Source organism: Canis aureus, chromosome 3 (assembly GCF_053574225.1).
Source record: "Canis aureus isolate CA01 chromosome 3, VMU_Caureus_v.1.0, whole genome shotgun sequence".
NCBI lineage: Eukaryota > Metazoa > Chordata > Mammalia > Carnivora > Canidae > Canis > Canis aureus.
This window is the reverse complement of record NC_135613.1, coordinates 27,014,422-27,028,772: the sequence shown is the minus strand read 5'-3', so window position 1 is coordinate 27,028,772 and position 14,351 is coordinate 27,014,422. Positions and strand designations below refer to the sequence as shown.

The window sequence follows — 14,351 nt, the reverse complement described above, 5'->3', positions numbered from 1 at the left end:
TCTAAAAAAAAAAAATTAAAAATTAAAAAAACAAAAAACCCCAAACTCAAAATACTGAGGTACTGGTGAAAAGACAGATATTATACTAGTGAAACAGAAGAGAATCCAGAAAAAGACTCATTGTATATGCTTATATAGCAGTTGATGTTCAATAAAGGTATCAAAGGAAAGAAATGAGAAAAGTCTGTTTTCAAAAAATGTTGCTCCTACAACTGGTACCTGAGTGGAAAAGAATGAACTTTCACCCCTATCTCACATAACATACAAAATTAATTTGAAACAAATCATAGACCTGAAGGCAAGAACTAAAACATGAAGAAGAAAGCACAGAAACAACCTCTGTTATCATGGGATGATGAAAGAAACTTTCACAAAAGGAAAATGGTACACCAGACTTTAGGAAAATTAAATATTTTGCTCTCCAAAAGATATCACTACAGAAAAACAGTCCTGAAAAGGGAGGAAATATTTGCAAATACATATATCAAAGGAAATGTATCTGCAATATAAAAAGAACTCTTATAACTAAATAATTACATTAAAAACAATTCAATTTTTAAAATTGGGTAAAAGGGGGATCCCTGGGTGGCTCAGCGGTTTGGCGCCTGCCTTTGGCCCAGGGCGCAATCCTGGGGTCCCGGGATGGAGTTCCGTGTCGGGCTCCCGGCATGGGGCCTGCTTCTCCCTCTGCCTGTGTCTCTGCCTCTCTATGTCTATCATGAATAGATAAAAAATAAAAAATAAAATCTTTAAAAAATAAACAAATTGGGTAAAAGATGCTTCACAAAAAACATACAGATGGGCAATAAGATATGAAAAGATGCTCAATATGACAATCAATCAAGAAATTCAAAGGAAAACCTCACTGAATGAGACACAGACGGACATCATTAGTAATGTCAAAGGCTGAGGAATCTTTACCAACAAACAAATCTCAAAGAGATATCAACTACACAACCATTAGAATTGCTAAGATGAAAAAGACTGACAACATGAAGTCTTATTAAGGATGCTGAAGAACTGAAATTCTAACATACTACTGATGGGAATGGAAAATGGGACAGCCACTTGAAATGTGTTTGACAGCTTCTTAAAAAGCTACCCACACGTGTACAATCCTGCCATTACATCTTTAGGTATTTACCCAAGAGGAATGAAAATACTTCTCTACACAAAGACTGAGTAACAATGTTCATAACGCCTTTATCACAATGGCCAAAAGCTTGGAAACAACACAAGTGTCCACACCAGGTGAATGCATGGATAAAATACTGTGAATATCCATACCCTGGAATACTACTCAGCAATAAAAAGGTGCTATTGATAATGCAACAGCAGAAATCTCAAAATTATTACGCTGAAAAAAGCCAGACTTAGAAGATTAAATAAGGTATTATTTCATTCATACAACAATCTATGATGTAAGAAAATAAATCTGAGGCTAGCAGCAGCAAAGGACTATAAAAGTGCCTGAGGAAACTTTAGGGAATCTGGAAACGTTTCGTATTAGTAGTAGATTTGTTGGTACATACATCTGAAAAAAACTATCAAGCTGTATATACCTTAAATCAGAGCTGCTTATTATACATAAATTATACCCCACATGTTGTTTTAAAACTTACACACTAAAAATCTCATTTGTGAATAATGAAGAAAAACTGAGTCAAAACAAATAATGTAGAAGAGCTTATATTTAAAAATAGGTCCATGTGGGGCACCTGGATGGCTCAGTGGTTGAGCATCTGCCTTCAGCTCAGGTCACGATCCCAGGGTCCTGTGATCGAGTTCTCCCCACCAGGCTGCCTGCATAGAGCCTGCTTCTCCCTCTGCCTATGTCTCTGCCTCTCTTTCTGTGTCTCCCATGAATAAATGAAATCTTAAAAAAAATTTTTTTTAATTAAAAAACAACAACAAAAAAATAGGTCCATGTAATTTAAAAGTTCTATTAGAGAGATGCCTGGAGGCTCAGTGGTTGAACGTCTGCCTTTGGCTCAGGGAGTGATCCTGTAATCCCAGGATCAAGTCCCACATCGGGCTCTCTGCATGGAGTCTGCTTCTCTTTCCTCTTCCCATGTCTCCGCCTCTCTCTGTGTGTCTCTCATGAATAAAAAAATAAAAAAAAATTTAAAGTTCTATTAGAGATGGCAGTTTTAAAGACCGAAATATTTATTTAAATGCATCTAAATTTAAAGAGTCCTACTCAGATGTTTAACATTATAATGTGGCTGTATTATATAGTTTCATACACTTTAAATTTCTATACTGTCCTGACAAACAGGAAATAGACACAGGTATATTCTAAGTTGAGAAATCCCTAACTTTGTTTTGACTCTAAGAAAAAAATAAATGCTTCTCACATGACAATGTATTTATCTTTTAATTTTATTACTTTTTTTTAAAGATTTTATTCATTTATCCATGAGAGACACAGAGAGAGAGAAGCAGAGACATAAGCTGAGGGAGAAGCAGGCTCCACGCAGGGAGCCCGACATGGGACTCAATCTTGGGACTCTGGGATCACACCGAGCCAAAGGCAAATGCTCAATCACTGAGCCACCCACGTGTCCCGACTTTCTGACTTCCTGAATAACCCCTTTGGTTATTTATTTTTTTAAAGATTTTATTTATTTATTCATAAGAGGCGGGGGGGAGGGGTGCAGAGAGAGGCAGAGAGAGAAGCAGGCTCCATGCAGGGAGCCCAATACAGGACTCAATCCGGGATCCCAGGATCACGCCCTGAACCAAAGGCAGTCATTCAACCGCTGAGCCACCCAGGCATCCCTAAATTTATTACTTAATGCAGCCTGAAACCACCATTACTCCAAGGAAGTTGAAATATACATTAACTTCTCATAATATTTTCAATTCACCTCACTTTTCATTAAAGGAAGTACCTACAATTAAAACTCAGCCAGTAAAACAATGAAGTAGACTACTGTAACACTCATTAGACCTTTCCATTCATCACAAAATGTACACACAACTCAGTCCTTTGGTAGCTAAATGCACTTAGATTGCATAACCCAAGACATTTGAGCCATCTTGGACACGCCTAGACAGGAAAATTTCAAATGATGGGAAGGCAACAGAAATAAAAACTCATAAAACCAAAAGCCCTCTGGCAATGCTTAAGAAAATTTCAGAAGGAACTTGCTACAAAAGACCATGGGCAAAAATAGCCCAAATCATTTCTATATAAAAGTATGTTCTACAGAATCCTTAGAGGGGTTAAAATAAGAAAGAGAACAAATTAGATCAATTCAGTAAAGTGACAAAAATAGACATTTAATTAATATGGCAACATCTTCGTTATTCAAAAATTCAACTGATCAGCATGGACATGAAAGGGGAATTTTTTTCATAAAGTTTTTATGCAAAAAATCCACAGAGAACAAGCTCATATCCAAGTTACTCTGAATAAACATAGACTTTTAGGGTATTTTGAATTTAGCGACATTCACACCACTCCTACCATTCCCGCTGTATACAGATTCACAGATCTGCATCTCTAATTCCTCATCAATAAAATACTCTCACAGGTCCCTTCTAGCTCTATCATGTATACTCAGAATAAAGACTCTTTATAAAAACAAAAACTCTAAGTATGGAAGAAGTGAGAAAGTAAAAGAAATAAATGTATGGGAATATAAAAAAAATCATTCAGTTCTTTAGCACATGGCCCAATCCCAGCAAGATCTCTCCACCTCTAATGTGTGAGAAGACTACTATCATGTCATGTAATCCTCAAGAAACACAACTAGACCAGGAATACACATCAGCCATATGCACGTGCTTCCCTGAAAGCAAGTTGGAAAGTAGAAGAGTCCCTAAGTTGGGAATCTGGGTTATTTTCTGTCCTCCATTATGAACTTTTTGGATTGCTAGCATTCACAACAATCATGTGTGGCCTTTTCGAGCCTTAGATTCTTATTTGGAGACTGAATTAGTCTGTGTGGTTACCAATGTAAAGTCATCAAATTTGATGAAGTAATAATGGACTTTTATGCATTTCTGATATACTAATAAAGTTATATATATTTACATAGGATTACTGAGCATGAGGCTGAGCAACTCCTGAAGACTAACTAAATGTTATTTAAGCACCCTTTTTGTTTTTTCATTTTTCTTGAGAGGTCATTGTAGTTGGAGGAGACTTCACACACAGAGAAGAATTATTTCAAGAGACTTTAAAATACATTAATTTTCCTACAGAGCCTTATATGATGTATTCCAATGTAAAAAAAAAAAATGTCCAAAAAAGTAAACTGGCTTCAGTGATCATACTATTTATAGCAATAGCAATTCGAGTTCTGTTCTTCTGAGCTGTGTGTGTATGTGTTACAGGATGAGAGCAGATGAGTAAGCCTGCCAGATGTCATACAACCAACTCAGTACAACTCAGTACACATTAGGCTCACTTGTTACATTTTACTCTAGATTTTTTTAGGATTATTATTTTAAAATTCAATTTTGTTATATAATCATGTGAAATATTTATATGACTCCAAAGCCACATCTATAAAAAACAAATTTGTTCCAGGAAGTCTGGCTTCTTCTCTATTCCCTCCACATACTTTCAAATTCACAGTCTCAGAAAAGAAGGCAAAAGGTATGGCCTCTAGATTCACATCTTGAGTGTATGACTTTGGCCTGTGACTTAATTGCTTCAAACTAATTTCATCACATCTACAATGGTGATAATAATAAAATCTACTTCAGAGGCACGTTGTGAGGATTAAATAAGATCATCTGTGGTCAGCTTTGCGGGATCTTGATGCAGATCAACCACTAGCTTCAGGCTCTCATTTGAGGCTCAACACAATCCTGGGGTACAGACACAGATAGGAAATGAACCTGGAGGCACCATATCACTGGATCGAGGTCATGGGGCCCATAGCCAAGACCGCAGTCCATCTTTCAATCCCAGCACTACACCACAGTACTCATTAAGATTCCAGGCTCCTTTACATTCCACACTCATCAAATACTCCCTATAGCCAGCACAAGGAAAATGAATTTTGTTCCCACCCAGGGCAACTTCAAAAGACTCACTGTATTCAGTGCATTGAGGGTAGTGTCATCCCGAGATGCTGCAACACAGCCATCTTCTGTGGAACCTCCATCACACATCCCTGCGAATGCTGCCATGCTCCTTGGAGGACAGGAAGGAAAAATATCAGCAAAGAAATTTTAACCCTCAGTTTTCAGAGTACATTTTCAGCCCAAATTCCATTACTACATGTGTGACAAGTTAGAGTGTTCAGTCCTATTTCTGCTTTTGTTTAAAAAAAAAAAAAATACTTTTTAGGGGAGACTGGGTGGCTTAGCAGGTTAAGCAGCCAACTCTTGGTTTTGGCTCAGGTCACGATCTCAGAGTCATGAGAATGAACCCAGGCTCCACAGCAAGCATAGAGTCTGCTTGAGAGTCTCTCTCTCTCTCCCTCTGCCCCTCCCCTAACTCGTGTGCTCACACCCACCCCCTCTCAAATAAATAAAATAAAATAAAATAAATTTTTTTAGGGGTGCCTAGGTAGCTCAGTCAGGTAAGTGTCTAACTCTTCATTTTAGCTCAGGTCATGATCTGAGCCTTGGGAGTTGGACATGGAGCCTGCTTAAAATTCTCTCTCCCTCTGCCCCTCTCTCCAGCACTCACTTGCTCTCTCAAATTTAAAAAAAAAAAAAAAAAAAGTTAAGATCCTCTACAGTTCACCCTTCACTCACTCACTCACAAAGGAAAATGTTTCATTTACTCTGGTCCAGCTGTGTTATTTCTTCCCATGCTTTACCAGTACTCAGATTAGTTTTGAGGGCATGAATAAGCTAAAACTATTTGCCACAACAGCTGGCTAGAGTACAATCTTTTGAAAGAAAGATCATAATCTTTTTGAAAGAAAAATCTTTTGAAAAAAAAATTAAATTATTTGAAACTTTGCTTAATTCTTTTCATGCTATACATCAACTAACCTTAGGTGAGTTAAAAGTGGTAAGGCAGAAGAGAAAAATTCTTAGTGGCCCCATACATACTACACTGAGGTAGCCTCATCTCAGGTATGTGCCTCCACACACAGCACAGCCTACCACAGGATTAAAATCCAGTTACCAGGCCTGCCCTAGTGCACACTGCTGATACTTCAGTTAGTCCCAGAGACCACTGCAGGCTAAGGTAGGCTCTCTGCCCACACTGTAATATGCAGGGGCAGATTTAAACTTATCTTTTATATTTTAGGCATTTGTAGGCTAGCAAGTCCTCATGTAGTAGGTAAGCCACAAAAACACCGAGGTCAGGCATCAATAAACAGCCTAAAGTAGAGAAATCTGGAGTGCGATTTTAAAATGGGCTACATGACCCAATTACTCTATCTGTATTTCGAAGTTTTGATAATTTCATGTATGGCTTAAGATGATTCCGTTCTGAAGAGTTCTAAAATCTGATGTGGGGCAAACATTGGAAAAAACAAAGTGACTTTACCATGGTAAACTTTTTCTCTGGCATTAAAAATCAGAGTTCTGATTACAGAGGGGTATAACAAAATGTAAAGTCAGAGATGTTCAATGTATAAATAAAATTTCAGGGGAAAGGAGAAAGTTTATTGCCTCCTAATCAACTCAGATGGCCTAATTCAGAGGGTAGAATGGGGGATAATTCCTATTACCTTGCTGCTCTTAAGTACATAAGGAGGTCACAGTCATTAACTCCAGGCATCCAGACCAGTTCCTCATGTTGGGTCACAGTGTCACCATCTGGAGAAGGGAATGGTTGCAATTCAGGAAGTTTGGCCTGTAAGACAGGAATGAAAAAGTCACAATCAAGGAGCATTTAAAGAGCTGCCTCAACAGGCAGGCCCTGGGAACAGATGCAGTAGTTACTGAGCCTCTTTCTTCAGGCAGTACCGAAATAACAGAAAAAGTGTGAGTCATTGAAACCAGCCTGTAGCATGTTTCAGGATCATTTCACCATAGAAGATTTCACAATGGACTGCTTAATCTCTACTTAAGGAGCAGCAAACAGTATCAAAATAAACCAGTGCCAGCATGATCCAAAAAGTGAAACAGAAATGGATGCATGTGAATAAAAGAAATTAGAAAAAAACCCCAAAACCCCTTAGGACATAACCGAGTGCCTTTATAAGGGAAAATGTACATTTCCCATTTAACAAGTTTACAAAGAGACATATATAAATAATGAAATCTCACCTAAGAGTATCTGCTAAAAAACCAAATGAGCTATCCTATTAAGTTACTCTCAAGAGAGTCAGTAACTACAGTATTATCATGGTAAACATAAAAAAAGACACAGAATTGGAGTTAAATTAAAAACACAGTGGAGGGACACCTGGGTGGCTCAGTCGGTTAAGCATCTGCCTTCAGCTCGGGTCATGATCTCAGGTACTGGGATGGAGCCCCAAATCAGGGTTCCTTGCTCAGTGGGGAGTCTGCTTATTCCTCTCACCTTCCCCCTGCTTGTACTCTTTGTCAAAGAGATAAATATAATCTTTTAAAAATTATAAAATAAATAAAAACACAGTTGAACTAAATGATGACAGCAATCAGACCACAGCAGTGGCTTCAGGAGAAGCGGACTGCTTATAAAGGGACAGGAAGGAGCTTCTGGAGACAAGAGAAATGTTGCACCTTGATATGAACTATTACAGTAGATTCAACAGTCTACATAAGATATGAATAGTTCACTGTACATCAAGTATACCTCAATAAAAATTTTTAAAAATATTTGAACAACAGTGCTTAACAACCAACAGTCTAAGTCACCTCTGGGTTAGGGCAGAGCAAGAGTCAGCAGGTACTAATGACCGGCACAACCATCAGAGACCTATAAAGTCAACTATCTACAAAATACACATTTCCTATTGTCTCAGATGACAAACACAGACACATCAGTTGAATATTTTAAATTAAGAGCTATAGTTAAAAAGCTCCAGTGTCCAGAGAAACTGCAAAAAGATTAAATGAAGCAAGGAAGAGGATAAGGCAGCACTATCCAACAGAAATAAAATGAGAGCTACATATTTGATTTTAAACATTCTATTATCCACATGAAACAAAACATTACCTCCTAGTTTGGACTAGCCACATTTCAAGTGCTCACAGCCACCTGTGGCAGAGGCTCCTGTCCTGGGCACACAAATATGAGGTGCTAAGGAGTGAAGAGAACCAGGGTATAATGGAGAGAGGGCTGCCCTGCCCAGGGAAAGCAACCAAGCAGGAATGAGAACCAATACTTGTATATCCCCTGATTTATTTCCAAAGTCCAGAAATTTTGATATTTTATGAGAGCTAGCACTTAAATGTTTAAAACAATTTTGTGGCAAAACGCAACATTAACAGACCATGTGGCTTCAGGGCTACAGTCTGCCTCACAGGAAGTATCTGAGACCTCTAAATGTTTATCAAGCACTGACCTTCTCCAAACAAGGACGCTCCTCTTTAATTTACTACTGGCTTTTATAACATTTAATTGGGTGCCTCAATGAGTTCTGCTTAAGACATGGAGAGCACACTGAATAAAATTTAAAACACAACAGATATTCACATCAAAAGGCATTTTTAAAATTTATTTTATTTTTTACTTATTTATTTTTAATATTTTATTTATTTACTCATGAGAAACAGAGAGAGAGAGAGAGAGGCAGAGACACAGGCAGAGGGAGAAGCAGGCTCCATGAGGGAGCCTTCGTGGGACTCGATCCCAGGTCTCCAGGATCACACACTAGGCTGCAGGCAGCACTAAACTGCTGTGCCAACAGGGCTGCCCCAAAAGGCATTTTTTCTTACATCTTTACCAAGTTCTGCTTCCCCAGCACCAAGTATGGTACCTAGCACAGTAGCTCTCCAATGACACCATTTCCCATCTATAAAAATGATATAAATCCCAAGGTGCGACCATATACAAGGGCTGTGGTATTAGTACTTGCATGAGCTGCTAGCACAAATGCAAAAATAGTACGATCTCTACAGAGGGGCATTTGGTTATGTCCTACCCTTTCCATGTGCACGCGCCCTTTATGGCAGCCTTTCCCTTTCTGGGAATATATTCCAAAGATATGTTGGCAGGAATATAAAAATCTGTATATGCAAGATTCACTGCAGCATTACTTATAATAGCACATGATTGGAAGCAACCTAAATGTCCAACAATAGGAACTGGAAGAATAAACTGTTCCATTCCTGCAATGGAGTTCTGAGAAGTGGCAGAAGGAAACAAGGAGGCACGCTACATAAATGCTATGGAGGGAACAGCAGGATACGTTGCTAAAAGATAAAAGAAAGCTGATAAAAGTGTATATATCATGCTACCACTTATCTAAGAACAGAGGGTTGGGAATAAAAAGAAATAAATCAAAACCTTAAGTTTAAAAAACAAAAACAACAATTATCCATCATTAAGAGAAGAAACATGTGGAGGGAACAGAGGTAGCAGACTTTCTGAGCACCCTTCTTCCTTTATATGTTTGACTTTGGAGCTATGTGACTAACTTTGAATAATTATATTGGAATCTTTGAAAATGGGATTTGAGACATGGGGAAAACATACAGATATAAAGGAAATAAAGATAGGATTAAACATAAAACCCAGATACAAATATGAATTGGAATTAGAAGTATTAGAAAGAATCTAAAATATATTTTATCTTCAAAAAAAGGGGGAGGCATATTTCTTGATCTGTTCTCTGAAAAGGCCTAGGAATAGTAACCAACCCGGTAACAATGAACACCCCAGCACCCAGTCAAAAAATGTCACTTCCCAATAAAATAAGGGCTCCTATGAGAAAAGTTTAATTCTAGATCGAGGGCAGGGAATATATAAGATGAGACATTAAAATCATGTGATACCAGTTAAGAGAACCCATCTAAAACCCCTGGGGTCCAACCAGTCAAAAGGGCACAGAAGACAGAAGGAAAGAGGCATCCTACTAGCCCAAGATGGATAATTTAATCATCAGTAAGAATAAGGACAACTGGTTAGCAGATAACAAATAGTTTAAAGTCCACTGGTAACTGCTAGGAGATGTTGGGAAACCAAGCTAGTAATTTTGAAAACTGGTGAACAGAAGGAAGGAATTGGGCATTTATCATCTTGCCTTTCCTATGTGATTCTGGTAATCAGATAGCTGGTGTAAAGGGAAAGCTTCATTTACTCACCTAATAAATGAAGGAATGACAGAATTAGAGTATCACCGTTTTAAAGGGTGGATCCAGTAAGCCATGGCTGCAAATCAGCACTACAAGGACATATATACATACATCCATTTATACAAAGACATATATACACAGCATACATAGGCCAGGGGCAAAGGACTAACCTAGGAGGATATTAAACTTCTAGATTTAACTACTAATTTTCAAGATACGCCAAGGACTAGGGAACAAGTCTAATATCAAATAAAGATGCAATCAGCCAAATTCAGACAATGGGACACCTTACTGGACAAAACACTCACCTTCTTCAATACATACACTGAGAGAAGGGGAAAATTAAGAACAATATACAAATTAAGAGAGATTTAAGAGACTTATCAACCAAATGCAATGTATGGCTCTTATTTAGATTCCAATTTGAACTATTAAAAAAAAAAAAGAGAGATGTATGGGGAAATCTGGACCGAGGGGGTACTCAAGAAAATGCTAATTTTTATTAGGTGTTACATATTGTGATTTTGTTTTTTGAAAGAGCTCTTATCTTTGGGATATTTACAAGTAAAATGGTAGATTTGTGATTCATTTCAAAATAATGGTTGGAGAGGTGTGAAGGAAAATATAGAAGTTTGACCATACTTGGTATGTGTGAAAGTGGAATAATACAGATAAGGGGATTTACTTTACTATTTCTTGACTTTTACATATGTTAATGTTATACCTAATTTTAAAAAGTTAAAATTTGGGCAGCCTGGGTGGCTCAGTGGTTTAGTGCCACCTTCAGCCCAGGGTCTGATCCTGGGATCGAGTCCCAATTTGGCCTCCCTGCATGGAGCCTGCTTCTCCCTCTGCCTGTGTCTCTGCCTCTCTCTCTGTGTGTCTCTCATGAATAAATAAAATAAAATCTTAAAAAAAAATAGTTAAAATTTTAATAAGGAAAATATTGCCAATGCATTTAAAGTCCTGTTATGTTTAGTGCTCCAAAACATTTCTTTTTTAAAATAAAGCCTAATAAATATATTTAAAACCTGATATAAAATAAGTGAAAGTATACAATAATCTAAGCATAGTAAATCTGTTCCTTTCCAAGATTTTAGGTATCTTTTACCTAAGAACCCCCTTTTTTTTATTATGGCAAGGCAAAAAAAAAAAAAGTAAAGTAAAGTAAAACTTTAGTACTAAGATCTCAGGATACTAGAGACACAAAACGGAAGAAAGAAATGGGTGGAAAACTACAGTGCACGAGGGCAGAGCAGTGCCAGGTGAGTACTGGATTCCCTGGTTAAGCTGTAACTCCTAAGCTTGCAGGCACAGAAAATAGTCGGTGGTAGTCAGATCCACCTACCAGGCCACATGAAGGCAAGGGTATACTTGAGCAAGGCAGGCGTTAAGGGGAGTGTCCTCTTGCAACTTCTTTTTGCCTGTCTCAGTTATAATCCTAGTTCTGTGATGAAATGTGCCTTCTAGAAAATAGATGCCCCTGATGGTTTCTGTGTTTTGATTTTAATATTCCTTCACTTCTTAATTTCCTTCTCATTACAGAGTTCAAATGGGTTGTTAAAAATATAAATGGCGAACAAGAAATGCTCAAAATCCAGACAGAAAAATGAACAACTAAAGACTACTAAAACTTCTATATCCTTACAAAGAGTTGCCTGTCTCTTGCATCCGTACTATGTGATGGCCACATGGCTCACTCTTAGCCTCCATTCCAACTGAAATGACAGCCCATGCCAATCATGCTAAACTCACTTTTCTTACAGCTTAAAAATGGACAATGATTCAATCTGTGGCAATGAGATAAAGGAGAATGCTCCTTGCTCTTAAGGGGGAAAAGAAGGGTGATCCTTTCTTCTTCTCAACATCTGCTATATCTCATTCACTGGAAGATCCACTATTATTTTAGTGCATTTAGAAAGGAAAAATGCTGCCAATTAAATTATGCTCACACTCTAGAATGTACAATGAAGTCTGATATCAGAGCTAATAAAATGTGAAGGAAAGTAGCACATCTTAGAATCAGTAGAACTCAGCTACTGCCTAAGAAAGAAGGCAGCCCTGGGAGATAGCTGGGCAGCAAGAGAATTCTACAGAAGCTGAACACAGCCCTGGCTGGTGCTGTCTGACCAGGACGTGATACCACATGAGACCATCAACAACTATGGGCAGCCAGAGTTTTCTGGTCCTGCCTGTCAAAGTGTCCTGATATAGATATGGGGGTGGGGGTGGTGGGTGGCACGCCAAACATGACATTAGGGGTCCTAGTAAACTGAATCGAATGAAAGGACACAGGTCATGACATAACAAGCTGCTGTCTGACAAAGAGCCAAAGGATCCTGAAGCTCTTCTTAAGTTTTTAAAAAGTTACAATGCAAATATATAGGACCAAACGTCCACGAATGAATGAATGTGTAAACAAAATGTGGTAGCCTTTAAAAGAAATTAAATTCTGGTATGTGGGGCACCTGGGTGGCTCAGTGGTTGAGCGTCTGCCTTTGGCTTAGGTTGTGATCCCAAGGTCCTGGGATTAAGTCCTACTGCAGGCTCCCCATGGGGAGCCTGCTTCTCCCTCTGCCTATGTCTCTGCCTCTCTATCTCTGTGTCTCTCATGAATAAATTTTTAAAATCTTTAAAAAAAAATTAAATTCTGGTATGTGATACAACATGGCTGCACCCTGAAGGTTTCATGTAAGTAAAACAGGTCAGACAGTAGTACAAATACTGTGCAAATCCACTGATAGGAAAAACCTAGATGAGTCAGATTCACGGAGACAACGTCTCAGGGGTGGCCATGGGCTTGAGGAGTTAGAGTTTACTGGGGACAGAGCTTCAGTCTGGGAAGGTAAAAAAGTTCTGGGGGTGGGTGGGGTGATGTTGTGGTTGCACAACAATACAAATGTACTTAGAGCCATTGTACACTTTAAAAATGTTTAGAGGGCAGCCCCGGTGGCACAGTGGTTTAGCGCCGCCTGCAGCCCAGGGCATGATCCTGGAGACCCTGGATCGAGTCCCACGTCAGGCTCTCTGTATGATGCCTGCTTCTCCCTCTGCCTGTGTGTCTGCCTATCTCTCTCTGTCTCCATGAATAAATAAATAAAACCTTTAAAAAAAAAAAATAATAATAATAATAATAATAAAAATGTTTAGAAAAAAATGTTAGAATGGTAAATTTTACATTATGTGTATCTTACCACAATTTTTAAAAAGTATGCAGTGATCAGGAAAAAAAATGTGAATTCATATTAAATTCCCTAAAGCATAACAACAATTCTCAGTTGCTGCTCCACAGACTAAAGGGCTAGCAGACTAATAAGAAATCAAACCCTATTAGAGAAGCGACTAAAATTTGCTTTACCTGATGGCTGGGACCAACACGAATTTCCCCCTGGGTGCTGTTCAGCCTCCTGTCATGAAAAGAGCAGATTAGGTTAGCACCATATAGTTCTGGCATAAACATTCACACATTTTTTTTTCAAGGCATGTAATTCACTTGAAATAAATGAGGGATAACAGAGGAAGAATTTTTCCCACTACTTCTACTGTTGTCCTATACATGTACCCTACTCCAAACCCCATACACATCTCTGAAATCTCTTTCTTCTAAAATCTCCTGCCTGCAGCTTCCTGTCATGAGTACCCATACCACAGTTCCTTCACACCTCAGAGATATACATTCTTACAGCACAATCCCAGTAGAGGCTTCTTCTTTTCAAAACATTTCATGTGCCTGACTATAAACCTTATTAAAATATACACAAGAGAACTAGAGTTCCTAGTGCACACACACTAGGTCATTCATTGATTCAATAAATATTTATTAAGTACCTACTATACGCTCACAACTGTCCAAGGTGTTGGGGATAAAGCAATCAGAAATACAATGTCCCTGCCTTACCATAACTTAAATTCTTATCTGGGTATAAAACAAAGAAACAAGTAGTAGGTCAGATATAAAAGTGCCAAAGAATTAAGGAAATGGTGAACAATGAAATATTTTCACGGTTCTTTATACAGGATAGTCAGAAAAGGCCTTTTACGTTTTTTTAGGGGGAGGGGGAGGGGCAAAGGGAGAATGAGAAGGATCACAAGCAGAGTCCACGCCAAGTTCAGAACCCAATGACGGGCTCCATCTCACGACCCCAAGACCATGACCTGAGCTGAAATCAAGAGTCAGATGCTTAATTGATTGAGTTACCCAG

The 14,351-nt window shown here is 38.4% G+C and overlaps 1 protein-coding gene across 9 annotated transcripts in view; it reads right to left on the bottom strand.

Annotated features, from left to right (window-relative positions):
- RERE (arginine-glutamic acid dipeptide repeats) overlaps window positions 1–14,351 on the bottom strand; it is a 407,880-nt gene that overhangs the window by 111,777 nt on the left and 281,752 nt on the right. For all 9 annotated transcript variants that reach the window (XM_077891331.1, XM_077891339.1, XM_077891333.1 and 6 more), the window contains 3 exons: window positions 13,508–13,556; window positions 6,654–6,778; window positions 5,053–5,152 (listed from right to left, as the gene is read on the bottom strand). In XM_077891331.1, the coding sequence (XP_077747457.1) occupies window positions 5,053–5,152; window positions 6,654–6,778; window positions 13,508–13,556 (274 nt within the window). The remainder of the gene's footprint in view (window positions 1–5,052; window positions 5,153–6,653; window positions 6,779–13,507; window positions 13,557–14,351) is intronic.